The sequence below is a fragment of the Bemisia tabaci genome, chromosome 2 (genome assembly GCF_918797505.1).
Source record: "Bemisia tabaci chromosome 2, PGI_BMITA_v3".
Classification (NCBI taxonomy): Eukaryota; Metazoa; Arthropoda; class Insecta; order Hemiptera; family Aleyrodidae; genus Bemisia; species Bemisia tabaci.
In genome coordinates this window covers 20,036,544-20,050,206 of record NC_092794.1, presented here as the reverse complement: position 1 = coordinate 20,050,206, position 13,663 = coordinate 20,036,544, and the positions used below count along the sequence as shown (strand labels likewise).

The 13,663-nt window shown below is 38.9% G+C and overlaps 1 protein-coding gene across 1 annotated transcript in view; it reads left to right on the top strand.

The window, feature by feature from the left end:
* The window catches only part of Abcd1 (ATP binding cassette subfamily D), a 105,809-nt gene that overhangs the window by 71,248 nt on the left and 20,898 nt on the right, over positions 1-13,663 (top strand). The window contains exon 3 of the mRNA XM_019060823.2: positions 5,374-5,546. Coding sequence (XP_018916368.2) covers positions 5,374-5,546 — 173 coding nt within the window. The remainder of the gene's footprint in view (positions 1-5,373; positions 5,547-13,663) is intronic.

Genomic DNA, 13,663 nt, shown 5'->3' with positions numbered 1-13,663 from the left:
TCCTCATTAAATTTGCCAGAACTTTGGGATACAAAATTCTGTCCGGAAAGTTCCCAACTCCCAGAAAAATCATATAATTCCTTTTAAAAAAAATAAACAAATAAAGCATTAAAAATATTGTGTTAAAAATCGTGGACAGTAACAGAAACGAGGAATATTGATTCTCGTAAAATAAAGCGATTCTTATATTGGATAGTCAAGAAGACGGTTTGCGCGCGCTTGCATGTAATCACTTTTGTTAATTATACCAAGTTTAGAAATCGCAAAATTTCAAACGCAACAACAATAATTACAGAGAACTTTCAAAAAATGCCTAAAATTTTGAGGTTTACTCTTCTCCTCTGCTAGGTTTGACTGCAGTATGCAAACATTTGGAATAGGAAGCTGTCCTCTAAAACTTAATAAAGAAATTGCCATGGATGAAAAAAGGTAATTTTTACCCTCTGCTATTGCAGTGCGGTAATCTAAACCGAAGAGATACCTCGATACTTAAGAGATGTGAACATAAATGAAGCAAGACTTCTCGAAAATTTCGGGTTTTTTTTTTTGTCTGTTTGTTTTTTTTTTACGATCCCATCCCTCTATGAAGATAGTAAAATTAATCGTCCAAACATAAATGAAGCATGATTTTTCAAACATTCGTTTTTTTCGTTTGTTTTGTTTTTACGATCCCATCGCTCTGTAAAAATAGTAAAATTAATCATCCGAACATAAATGAAGCATGAATTTTCAAACATCCCGGAGTTTTTTTTTTTTTTTTTTTTTTTTTTTTTTGGGGGGGGGGGGCTTGTTTATTTTTTTATTAATCATCCCCAGAAAGAGTAAGAAGCCGGAAAGATGTGGATAAATCAGAGAGTAGACTCGATACCGTTCCCACTCAGCTCTGGCAATAAATTGGTTATCCGTAATCCATGTCCGATATTTGCTTTGTCACCACCCCAACTACTCGTACTTCCTCCAACAATAATTACAGAAAACTTTCAAAAAATGCCTAAAAGTTTAAGATTTACTCCTCTTTTCTGCTAGTTTTGACTGCAGTATACACACATTTGGAATAGGAAGCTGTCCTCTATAACTTAATAAAGAAATTGCAATGAATGATGGTAATTTTTCCTCTCTGCTACTGTACTGCGGTAATCGATTGTACCTGAGATATGGGGACGTAAATGAAGCATGACTTTGCAAAAATTCCAGTTTTTTTTAACGATCCCATTGCTCTATGAAGATAGTAAAATTACTCATCCTAACATAAATGAAGCATGAGTTTCCAAATATTCTGGTGGTTTTTTTTCGTTTGTTTGTTTTCTACGATCCCATCGCTCTATGAAGACAGTAAAATCAATCATCCGAACATAAATGAAACATGACTTTTCAAACATTCCGGAGTTTTTTTTTTTGTTTTTTTTTTTTGTTTGTTTATTTTTTTACGATCCCATCGCTCTATGAAGATAGTAAAATTAACTATCCCCTCCGAAAGAGTCAGAAGCCGGAAAGATGTGTATAAATCAGAGAGTAGGCTCGACACTGCGCTCAGCTCCGGCAATCAGTTGGTTATCCGTAATCCATGTCCGATATTTGCTTTGTCACCACACCAACTGCTCGTACTTCCTCCGACTGGCTCGTCTCCAATTCTCTTGTAATATTTGTAGAAAACTGCCGAGCTGTGTAGCAATGTGGTAATTAAGTTTCCGCTCGATGCCCACCGTTGCGCCCGTGTGCAAAGAGAAAACTCATTTTCGCTTGCGTAATACCGCCAGCGTTTCAGTCTTTCCTTTAATTACTTTTTTTCATCGCCTTTTCCTCCAGCCTGGCTTACACATCTCCTTGAATCAGTCCAACATACCATAATAAACAGGGCTGCCACATTCGGGGAATATCGGAAAAACCGGGAATGTCAGGGAATTTTAAAAAGTCAGGAAGAATCTAGAAATGTCATGCCGCAATCACACGCTGAATATGGGGGCTGGATGTGGCTTAAATGTGGAAGTCACCGGCCCGATGCCTGAATTTTGCGCGTGTCGCGCAAAATTCAGCAACGATTCTCAGCGACCATCGGATAATTTCGGATTTATCCGAACTATCCGAATAGATTGGATACACATGTGGATGAAAATAACTTGATTTTGCGAATTTTCAGGTGTTGAGCGCTAACTGTTGATTTCCATATTCAGCTGCCAAATTCAGCGTGTGATTGCGGCATCAGGGTAAATTATGAAAATTTCAAGGCCCTCGATCCATGATCAAGTTCCGAACCAATTCTGATCAAAGTAGGCCAGTTGATTACCAATGGTCACCATGCAACAGTCCTCTTTGATAAAAATTGGCCAAGCCGTCAAATTTTGATCAGAATGGAGTGTCACCCTTCATCATTTCCTGCCGCACGAAACATTTCTGCCAAGTTTTTATTTTAAAAATTAAGCAGAGTAACGATTTTAAGACCGATGACCTCCGCCACTCTGATCGTAATTGGTTCGGGAGTTTGATCGTGTATCGAGACCTTCAGGGAAAAATTGATAAGCACCTGTTTTTGTTTTGTAGAATGACTTTGACGTTTCGAACCACAAAGGCCCAAAAACTATTTCTAATTATGTCTTTTTGACCATCTGGCATAATTATCTTCAGCTGTGCGGGGATTTCACCAAAATGTGTCAGGGAAATCAGGGAAATGTCAGGGAATTTCATATTCTAGATTTGGTGGCATCCCTGAATAAAATATCACCTAAAGTAACGTTACAAATATGTTTTATAGAATGTTTTTCGCCATCTACCTGAAATTGGTTTCGTGTGCACTGCAGGCTCTACAATCTACATATACATACTTTAAGCAGATTCGATTGTCTCGGTGGTTTTCCAGATTTTCATCGAAAGAACGCACCTCTGTCACTTTAAAAATTAGCTAAAGAAAAGAAAACTTCCTAATAACTCCCATTAATGAAGTGCAAAAATCTTATTAGCAAGAGTCTGTTCACGGAAAAAAATAGGATAGTCGTCACATGCAGCTGAATATCCTATTCTTTTTCGTGCTGCACAGGCCTTTTACGGCATCTTCGTTCGAGGTGTTTATCACCGGAATAATGCGTTTACAAGTTTTTAGTACAAATACGAGTGTTTATGGAGACCGGAACTTTAATCTTGCCTATTTAATAGCTATCGAAAATACGACCCAAGAGTCATTGGTTTTAAACGCAGATCTCCACATAGTTGTTAATTGATGAATAAATGGACGTATTTCTGCTAAACGGAAGTATGTGCATTAAGACATGAGCTCTGAGCCCCATAAGAATATATGCATAACAGGGCTCACGTCATAATGTACATAGTTCTGTTTGATAGAAATACGTCCAAATTTCTTACTGCGCAGCCGAGGCCGGTGAGATCCATCGATCAGTCGACTGTTGTTTATCACCAAATTGAGAACTAAAAACTAAGCTTGAGTCTGTATGTATAACATTTGCGATGTTACAAAATGCTCTTTCAAGAAGTAACTTCAAAATGTAAGAAAAGTCTTAAAAATACATTGAAATGCTGCGAATGAGCCGTACTTGTATGTTGGAAGATTTCAGTATTCGGTCGTGGAAGTGTCAGAAACATGCACTAAAGAGACCGAATCGTTTTCTTTATATCTAATTCTAGCCCATTTGCAGCCTATGAGACGAAATTTTAAGTGGCTTGAAATTTATGAATGACTTTTATAGAAACTGTGTCTGACGCCGATTACAAATAAAACTACCTCGCTCTGAAAAAAAAAAGTCGCTTGGATCCGGAGTCCAAACCTTAATGACATTGACAAGAAAAATACTCTTGATTCAATCCGATTTTTCTTTGAATCGAAGAGCCGAGTCTCTTGATTTAGGCGAATTTCCTTTTGATTCAAGCAAAAAGTCCGATTGAATGAAGAGTATTTCTTCTTGTCAATGTTTTTAAGAGTCTGGACTCTAAATCCAAGCGAATTCTCTTTCCAGTGTGGTGGTACTGCAAAGCTTCGGAAGTAAGACAGTTCGTTTTGCAGAAAGTGCCACAATGTTTTGGCAGGAGAACTTAGGAACTGCCGAAGGACTCACACTTGTATTAGATCCATGAAACGAGTGGGGTTCTTTTAACTTTTCGTGGAGCAAGTATACTAGGTACTACTCTTCAACTTCTGCGACTCCTCGTTTTAGTGTTTCTTTCTTACCCTTCGTTTAAGTCTCCAAATGAACAAGAGCAATGCCTTCATCAGACCCCGTCATACTCTCACCTTATTTACGTTTTCAGGGCAGCTCTAGTTTTGTTGACTTGTCGATTGGTTTATATGAAAACCCTGGTATCGCAACTTATAATGATACTCCTCTTGGTGTTTTCTTTATTTTTCAATCGGATTGGGTATGGACGTCTTCGAAAAAACGCGTTAAATATTCTTGGAAATCAACGATTTTTAAACATTGAAAGTTTGGTCTACCATGCTATTGCACGCCAGTTTCTAATACATTTCTGTTCCAAGTTGTGGAGCCTCCGTATGATTTTGGGTCCATTCACAACCATAACCAGCCCTATAAACGCATATATACCCCCCTTACCCCCCCCCCCTTATTTATTACCCGCCCTTACGATAAATTCGAGTACTCTCTACGCCGCAGAGAGGCAAGAGGGGTAGGTTATACGTTAAGTTATGCTCAGTCATTCTAGGTCATGCTAAATTAGAGGAAATGCTCGTATTTCGAATAAAATAATGGTATATCAGTTCGTTCATAAAGGTTATATATGTATGAGAGGTTGAAGGACAAGACGCAAAAGTGCAGTTTTTGCTATTTCGAGAGATACGTGTTTGAAGTTTCGAAATTACATGGATCCTTATGGCAGAGAGAAAGTTCAAACTGACTTTCCAAAGCTTAAAAATTGGAATTTGCGAGCAAATTTTTTTACAGAATATGCATTAAGACTAGTCTTGGATTTTGCGGCATGTTAAGTTGGGCTCACTGCCGAGTGTGATCTACTGATGAGGTCTAAAAAGGCCCAAACCGGTATAGATCTCTCGACGTGACTCCAACTTAATATTCCATCGCAAACTGCCTGAGCTGAACACTCTCCCTCCTCAGTTTCGTACTGGTGCGCATTAGAGTTCAAAAAATTATTTTTGACTTTAATTTTAATTTTTGGAACTTCTTGGCTTTGTTTTCCCCACGAAATGGTGTGGACCCAGCACCATTTCTCCACCTTGTTACATACAGGTTTCGGGCCACTTCTTAGTGTTTTTTTCTTCACTAGTCCTACTTGAAATCATTAATATCTCAATTTTTGAAAACATTGAGATACTACTGATATCAAGTATGAATATATGTTGCGGTAACCATTATAACCAAAAATGTAATCAAAAATAATTTTGGCGTGTTGCAGGACCCGTTTTAGCGATAGCAGTGATCTCGTGCACGGCGCAAATCCTGAGAGTGCTGTCTCCCAAGTTCGGAGCTCTAGTCGCTGAGGAGGCGGACAGGAAGGCCTACCTCAGGAGCATTCATTCCCGAGTCATCACCAACGCCGAGGAAATCGCTTTCTACGGCGGCCACAAGGTCAGTTCTGCGTTTCCACCATCAACCTTCCTTTCCAGAGGCCCAATCAATATCGTATCCAGCGGGCTGATTGTGTAACTTGATAGACAAACCGTAGACAAAGGAGACAGAGGGAAAATTAAGCGATCTCATTGATTGAAAAAGTTGGTTTTTAATAAGGTAGAAAATGATGGACTAACCTTAGGGTCTTTCGTGGGTTGCCCGAGGCCTAATCAAAATTATAATATCCAGCGGACTGATTGTTAAAGTTGATAGATAAAGCCGTATACGAAGAAGACGGAGGAAAAATTGAGCGATCTCATTGGTTGAAAAAGTTTGTTTTTAATAAGGTAGAAAATGATGGACTAACCTAAAGGTCTTTCGTGGGTTGCCCGAGACCTGATCAAAATTATAATATCCAGCGGGCTGATTGTTGAACTTGATAGACAAAGTCGTAGACAAAGAAAACAGAGGGAAAATTGAGCCATCTCATTGGTTGAAAAAGTTGGTTTTTAATAAGGTAGAAAATGATGGACTAACTAAAGGGTGTCTCAAGGGTTGCCGTTCGTTAGTCTGTTACTTACCTTTATTGTCATCGCAACTGGCTGTTCCCACCAATAGGATCCCTCTCATTTCTGTTTGTCTTCTTTGTCTATCTTTTTGTCTATCAATCTCAACAATCAGCCCGCACACGGAGAAAAATCTATAGCTTTATAAGCCATTTAGCTTCTCGGAGCGACTGCGTTAGGCGCCATTAGAACACATTGGTAGGAAGCCACCATCTGAAGTTCGCCTTCAGATTTTATACTTAGGCAATACATAGTGCAAAGGGGACTGTATTCGAAAGATAAACATTGAATTTGCTCCATAAACATTGAGGAACTAAAACACCATGCGTTAACTTATTGACAGATATCGTCCATACTTGAGATTCGCCTTCCATTTCGCTGCATAGGCAACAAAAATACCGGGGAGCTCGAATAGTTAATTATTCGAAAAAACATTATCTACAAGAAGTAACCATATGTGTTTCCACAATGGTATGAAAAACAGGGGAAAAAACCAAAGGGAAAAAACCAAAAAGAAGAGAACAAAGATTGTGAACACAAAGTGCTGAGCCCTTAAAATAATTCAGGAAACGAAGTATGAAGGAAACACTAGTTATGAATATATGGATGGATTCTTCCCGACTATCGTCATTTTAAAAAAAAATCCTTGAAGACAAACCTATATGGACCTCTCAACTGTGCGTAAGGAGAGAGACGCATTCTTCGTACGTCAATTAAAAGCTTGGTGATGGTCACGCCCTCAACAAGGATGATTGTTAAAAAAAAAAAATGTACTGCACGCGTGAAACAATTATTCGCCAATGTGGTTTTTGTGCGCTCGCAGTTTTATAGTTCAGATTTTAGTGCCAACGTTTTTATGAACAATGAAGATGTCTGGAGTTAAGCATTAAAAAACTAAAGCACTAACTATCGCAATAAAACGCTATCAAGTTGGATAATTCTATCCCTAATTGTCGAAAAAATCTGTCATTTATTCCTCCCGTCGCTTTTAATTATTGTGCGACGAGGAAGCGCTAGGATCTCTCAGTAAAAATGCAAACGTTTTGTGTAAATTTTAAATGCTACGTTAAAAAAACTTTGACGGGGTCAGGTATATTTTAATACTGCTAATAACCTTGCAATGATCTCTCCTGACAATGACTTTAAGTTTGTAGCGCACATTTTATGTAGTCATTCACACGGCTTCTATCCCCCAGTAGCATTTTTCAACGCATAAATCGCGATATTTAGAAATTAGGTTGCAATTTTTTGGCGAAAAATTGCTATGATCATCAACATGTGAGCGATTATGATTATCCTCAATCCTGTCGCAATTTTATCTCCATAAAATCGAGAGTTTATCTTAGTTTATCGCGCTTTTTTGTTCGATAATATTGCGATAAATCGCCGTGGCTCAAATCGGGATTTTTGCGTTGCAAATTTATGCGATGGAATTGCAATTTTTTATCAAATAATATTGCAATAAATCGATGTCGATAATGTCGCGATACATACTCCGATCATATCGCAACTCATCGCGACTACTGCTACTTGGATCGTCAATTTCATACAATTTTCAGCGTCGAAATACTTCTACATTTTCCTCCCCCAGAATTTGGTACCATATTTGCGATGTTTAAAAATCTTCGCTCTCATTTTACTTTTTCGATGGAGCCCAAATCAACATCATTCATTGAAGTTTTTCGAGAATTTACTTCGCGCAGAGGAGAAAAATCACGAAAGTTTTTTAGCATTGACGTTCGGCAGTCCTCCATTTACAAAAAAAAAAAAAAAAGCATAAGAGGAAGTCAGCAACGTCGCAAACCGATTCACGTGGTTCAGGAGTTTCTCTTTCAAAATGCTCCGGCTCCTCTGATTTTCGTAATCGATAGAAATTTGAACTCCTGCAGCCGTTGCTTTGATTTGGACGAGAAATATCCTTAAAAAACCCGATCAAGGTAAATACCATGAACCAATACGAATCAGCGTCTATGCAATAATGTGCAAATTTATGGTATTGCCATTCGCTGGTCAGTGCACTTGGGTCATTACCGTTCGGTTTCGCAAGGAATGCAGATCCGTGATTAATTTTAAACGGCCGCGAGCATCCTTCAATTTGCTCCACCTCGTGCATCTTTCGAGAAAAATTGTCTCCAAGGACTCGGTCGAGTTTTCGAAATAACCAGTTTCGGACTTGTTGGCGGGACCCTGGCCAAAAGTAACTGAATAACATTAAGCAAACTGCAGTCCTACACTGAAAAAAAATTCTCGGCGTTTTTACCAAGGTCGGTTGGTACCTTTACCATCTCACTTTTTTTTACCATTTATTGGTAATTTTACCAAGACAGACTGGTAAGCTTACCTAAAAACCGGTATTTTTACTGTTTTCTTCAGGTGAAAATACCATTTTTATTGGTAATCAATTCCCGGTAACTTGGCCATTTTATCTCGGTAATCCTACCACAGCAGATAAAAAATATTGGCGTTCTTATCAAGGTCCAGTAAAATTACCGGGAAAGTTCAATAATTTTTCCGAGATTTCTCGGTAAAATTACCAATTCCATAAATGGTAATTTTACCAAGAAAAAACTGGGATCAAATAGAACCCTGAATTCTTGGTAATTTTACCCTTTTTTCAGTGTATATCTACATTAAGGGGTATGGAAAGAGAATTAGGTGTAATAAGTAATACTTAAGCCCTACCAAAAACGAATCCAACGGGGGGGGGGGGGGGCGTACCTCCGGGGAAAAGAGGGAAGAAAGAAAGATAGAAGGAATTTAGAAAAAAGAAGAAAGGACGCTTATGTTTGGTTATTATTTATGACAATCTTAAATGAAACTGCATATCAGGCATTTTAAAATGTCGAATATATTTTAGGGGAAGCCTCATCCTCCCTCCCCTCCATTCGAAATTTTTGGATCCGCTTATGAGCACTCCTAACATACGTCGAACATAGGGATGTACATATGGAGCTGGACGGAGGAGACGAAAAAGATGAAGAGGAGGAAGAAGAGAAAATAGACAAATAGGAGAGGAGATGGCATCATTCCAGCCGAAAGTTAGCAACCAGATTCTAAAATCGAATTTTGCGTCACGTTTTAAAGCGTGGAAAGAGTACCGAGTACCCTTCCTTTTCCATTTTCTGCAATCACAATTTCTCGCGCGCAACACTCGCCCTTGACAGCTACACTGCCGTGCTAAGGAAGAACGACCTATGAACATTCGAGAGTTGCCAAATTTCCTTTGATAAATTGTTTATTTTTGAGGAAAGTTTTTTTTTTTTTTTTTAAAGGTTTTTATTAATGAATAGGCAATATACATGTCACTACTACTAAAAATATTCTCTAGTATCTATTGACATAGTTTAAAATAATTAGAACAAGTTATAAATTCAGTAAACGTACAATAGATATATGTATATCTATTGTAAAGATATATAGTATGTAATACTATAATCATAGTCTTAAGTAAATAATACCAAGAATAAAGTGTACAAAAATAGAAATGTAAATGTAAAAATATAGAGGTTGAATAAGGGTTTGGTTCAGGAAAGTTATGAATATTTTTCTTTTAAATTTTCAGAATCCTTTGGTAAAATTGCGAACTAAATTATCTGAAAAATTTTGAGGGAAATATTCATAAATTTACCAGGAAATTGGCGTTTTATCAAAGGAAATTTGGCAACGCCTGAAGGTCCAAACGGCGTTTTTCCTTAGCACGGCAGTAAAACTGACACCCGTAATTCTTCGACAAGATTAAAATTTAATAATCGCTCTTATCTATAGGCACCTTTCTTCCCCTAACCTTCCGCAACTGATAATTATTATATCACTAATTTTTTTTTTTTTTGAACCGTGACGCTCATTGAAACTTGATGATCTTGCAATGACTTTGGACTGAACCATCTTGTCAAATCGATTTTCAGCATCATATGTTTTTTTTCTCACAACTGTGTTGAAACATACTCATAACTTTAACTATAACTAACATATAAGCTAAGGTACTCTATCCTTATCTGTAGGTGCTATAGTTCGTGCTGTCGTCGAGCCCCTTTGAAGCCTCAAGTTCAGAGGCGGATCTAGCAATTCGGCAACACCGGATTTTCCATTTAAACCTATGCTAAATAATCGATTCCTGTCCGAGCACCTGGTCCTCCAAGAATCGATACATTTCTATAGGTTTTAAAGGACGGAATCTGGTGTTGCAAAATTCCTGGATCCACTAATGCCAAGTTTCATCTCGCAAGGCTGAAAGAAATGAAATACCTATATCAGTTGGACTTTTTGTTTTGCCATTAGAAACTATTTGTTTAGATGATCAGTATACGTTTGCAAGGTAGAAAAAGTTGCCCAATCTTAGCGACATTGGTGCGACTTAGCAAACCTGGTACAGCCTTAAGATGCAACCTTAGCGACTCTTGGTTCCTTTTTGCAAAATGCAATCCAACTGTCTGTAAGGAGATATTGAATCCCCGAAAGTAAAAGCTTCCGTGCGGCCAAGTGAAGCCAGGTTTGGCGCTGGGCGCTTGTGTGAGTGTGTAAATGAGCGCGGGAATCCATGGGCGGGAAACGGAAATTTGATTTGTCCTCTTGATTTTTCCACATTTATTCTTCTAAACGTGTTTTAAATGCCTAAAACGAATATATTTAGAAAGTTGGGTTGGTGACTCGGTATAATACCCCTATTTTAGCTCAGTAACCAGCATAAAGTTAGCTTTTCTTCTGCTCATGGTGTTCCTGCCGGTTCAAACAGGCCGTTACAGTCCTAGATGACCGTTACTCCCTAATGAAATTAATCGGTCAACGACGGACCAAAAATAACCTGAAGTTAAAAAAATATACGTGGGTAAGTGAATTTGGACAAAAATCAACCTAGAATACTTTGTTTCCGCACTTTTATTCAGTTCCCGCCCTACATTTGAATTTCAAACTTGCCGCGATTTAGCCGCCAATCCTCTAGCCAATAGTAGAGGTGGTTGAAAAGTAGCTCATTTTTTGCTATTAGCGTTCCGTCTTTACGTCTTTGCTCTCGTCTCTACTATACAGAGACAAGAGAGCCTCCACTGGCCTCTTGGCGACGGGTGGAAACTTTTACTTTCGGGGATTCAACAGTTCCTCATGGACAATTAGAAGGGAGCAACAGTCATCACTCTTTTTTCGGCTGTTGACCTACCTACATGGTGGATGATGAGCTTCGCGTGACGTCATTAGCCAAACAAGTTTCCCAAACTTCGATTCTTTTGCAAAACGAAACAGCCAACACGTTGTTGAGCATCAACCATGTAGGTAAGTCAACAGTTTAATGCTGAAGTCCCGAAAGTAAAAGCTTCCACCATAGCCAAGATACGAGTGGAGGGTCTTTTGTCTCTGCTACTATAAGAGCTCCATCACCTAACATCAAAATCACCGGCATGTCCGCACTCTCCCTATACTATGCATGTACTCCAATTTGAACTTTCTCTTCTCCGTCCAACTGGATTCAGCGGGTGATCTAATTTGACTACCATCCTCTTCGAAAATGTCGGGACGTTGATCCAAACGAGGAAAAAAAGATGAGAATCGCCGCCAGCGCACGTCTTTCTCACCGTTTCCATTAAACGCGCAATGACGCGATGACTCCTCACGTAACGCGGCTTTGTTCTTGTTTTTATGGCCGCGCATGCGCGCTTTGCACTTGGGTTTACCTCTGAAACGAAACACGGAAGGGCGCGCGCGGGAGAAGAGTATCATAACGGCGCGGCCTTTCCTCTCTTCTTTTACTTCTCCGCTTTTTTTTTGTTTTGGTTTTCGTTTTTATCTCTCACGTGAGCCGAGCTTACGCTCTCCGATCGAAAGCGGAAGTCTCGGGCGATAGACTGAAATTATTGTCGGATGAAAGCGACGCCTCTCCGAATGTAAACAGCCGCGCGGTGTATGACGAAAATCCGAGCTGAGATACAAATAGTAACACGTTTCGAAATGAACGATTTTCCGCCAAACGGAATCATGTGCATTATGACGTAAGCCCGGTTATTCATATATTCTTATGAGTCTCAGGGCTCATCTCAAAATGCACGTAGTTCCGTTTGGCAGAAATACGTCCAAATGTGCGGATATGATACGCGGAGGTGTAGGGTGATATTCGGGCGGAATTGAGAACTGGAGATGGTGCATGCGATCCTCCGAGAAAATATGATCGGGCAGGCGCACGATCGCGTTGCGGAAAAACACCGTACGAACATTCGGATGGTGTTAAACTTCTCTCGACAAAATATTGAGTTTGGAAAAATGTTATCAAAATCACATTTTAAAAATTTCGAATAGTTTAGTTTTCATTGCGAATACAATTTTTTGGAAAATTGACAGAAAAATATGCATGAATTTTTCCAAAATGGTTGATTTTATCGAAGAAAATTTGGCGACGTCTGAAGGTTCATACGGCGTTCTTCCTCAGCAAGGCAGCATAGCTGGAGCCACCTCTCAGTTTGTTGACAATCACCAATCATAGGTGATACCGGTCGTACTGCCGGCCGTAGATACGGATACGTCTCTTACTCTGAAAAATAAGTCGGATTCCTCCTGAATTGCGCGCAAATGACCTCTTGGATGCTGGCGACATTGGTGTTCAATAGGTGCGAATAAGCTTTGTCTGTGGCGCTGAGGTGAACTTTCAGCGACTCGCGTTAAGAAATATTATTCGGGCAGGGAGCCTCATCGCTGTGTCGTCACCTTCCGGCCAAAGTATCACAAGCGCCAAGTGACGTTTCCAAATTTCCACCGCCGTTTTATTATTTTACAGAGAAATCGTTGGTCGAATCTGTTCGAAAATTTCACTAAATTTTATCGGCAGCACAAAGAGAATTCGGTGAAATTTGCGGACAGCTTCATTGAAAAATTTCTCCGAAAAAAAATAAAAAAAAATTTTCGGAAATTTGCATCGCATGATGCTTATGATACTTTGGCCGGGAGGTGATCGATGTAATGATTTTTACATTTATGTTGATAGAGTTACCATGAGTTCACAGCTTAGCTAGAGTCAAATCTTACCATAAAGCCTTGGGTTAACCTGAAAATTAGATAAAATTCGGCAGCGGTAGGTCCAAAATTTATCCAAGTTTTAAGCAAATAGACCCAGTGCGTTCGAGGGGAAAGTTGCATTGGATGAGTCTAGCATTTTTTGTCAATTTTTTTATAATCTTCCAAAAAACTATTCTTAATAGTTTGAATGTTAAAAAAAATTGACTAATTTTACGTTTGACTGCAAAAAAATAGTCATTGCATATCAGGCAAGACAGCCCAACATGCAATATTCTACATGCTTTCTTGGTTACGTTTTTAAGAAATATTAAACAAATTCTAAGGTTAAATGTCGGCAGAAAAGGGTTGCATCATACATGAAACTGCAGTTGCGAAAGCTTTCTCAAGGAATAAAAAGGACTTACTGTTCTTCTGTCAGAAATGACGTCAATTTTTGCACCGCCACTGCTCTCTGGCAGCTCTATTATTCAGAAAATAAGACGAAGTTTATGCTTTTCTAGCGGAATCATTTGGTTAATGTAAATTAGATTGGTTGCGTTTTCTTAAAGGAAATTCTCCCATCCTAAAAAAGGG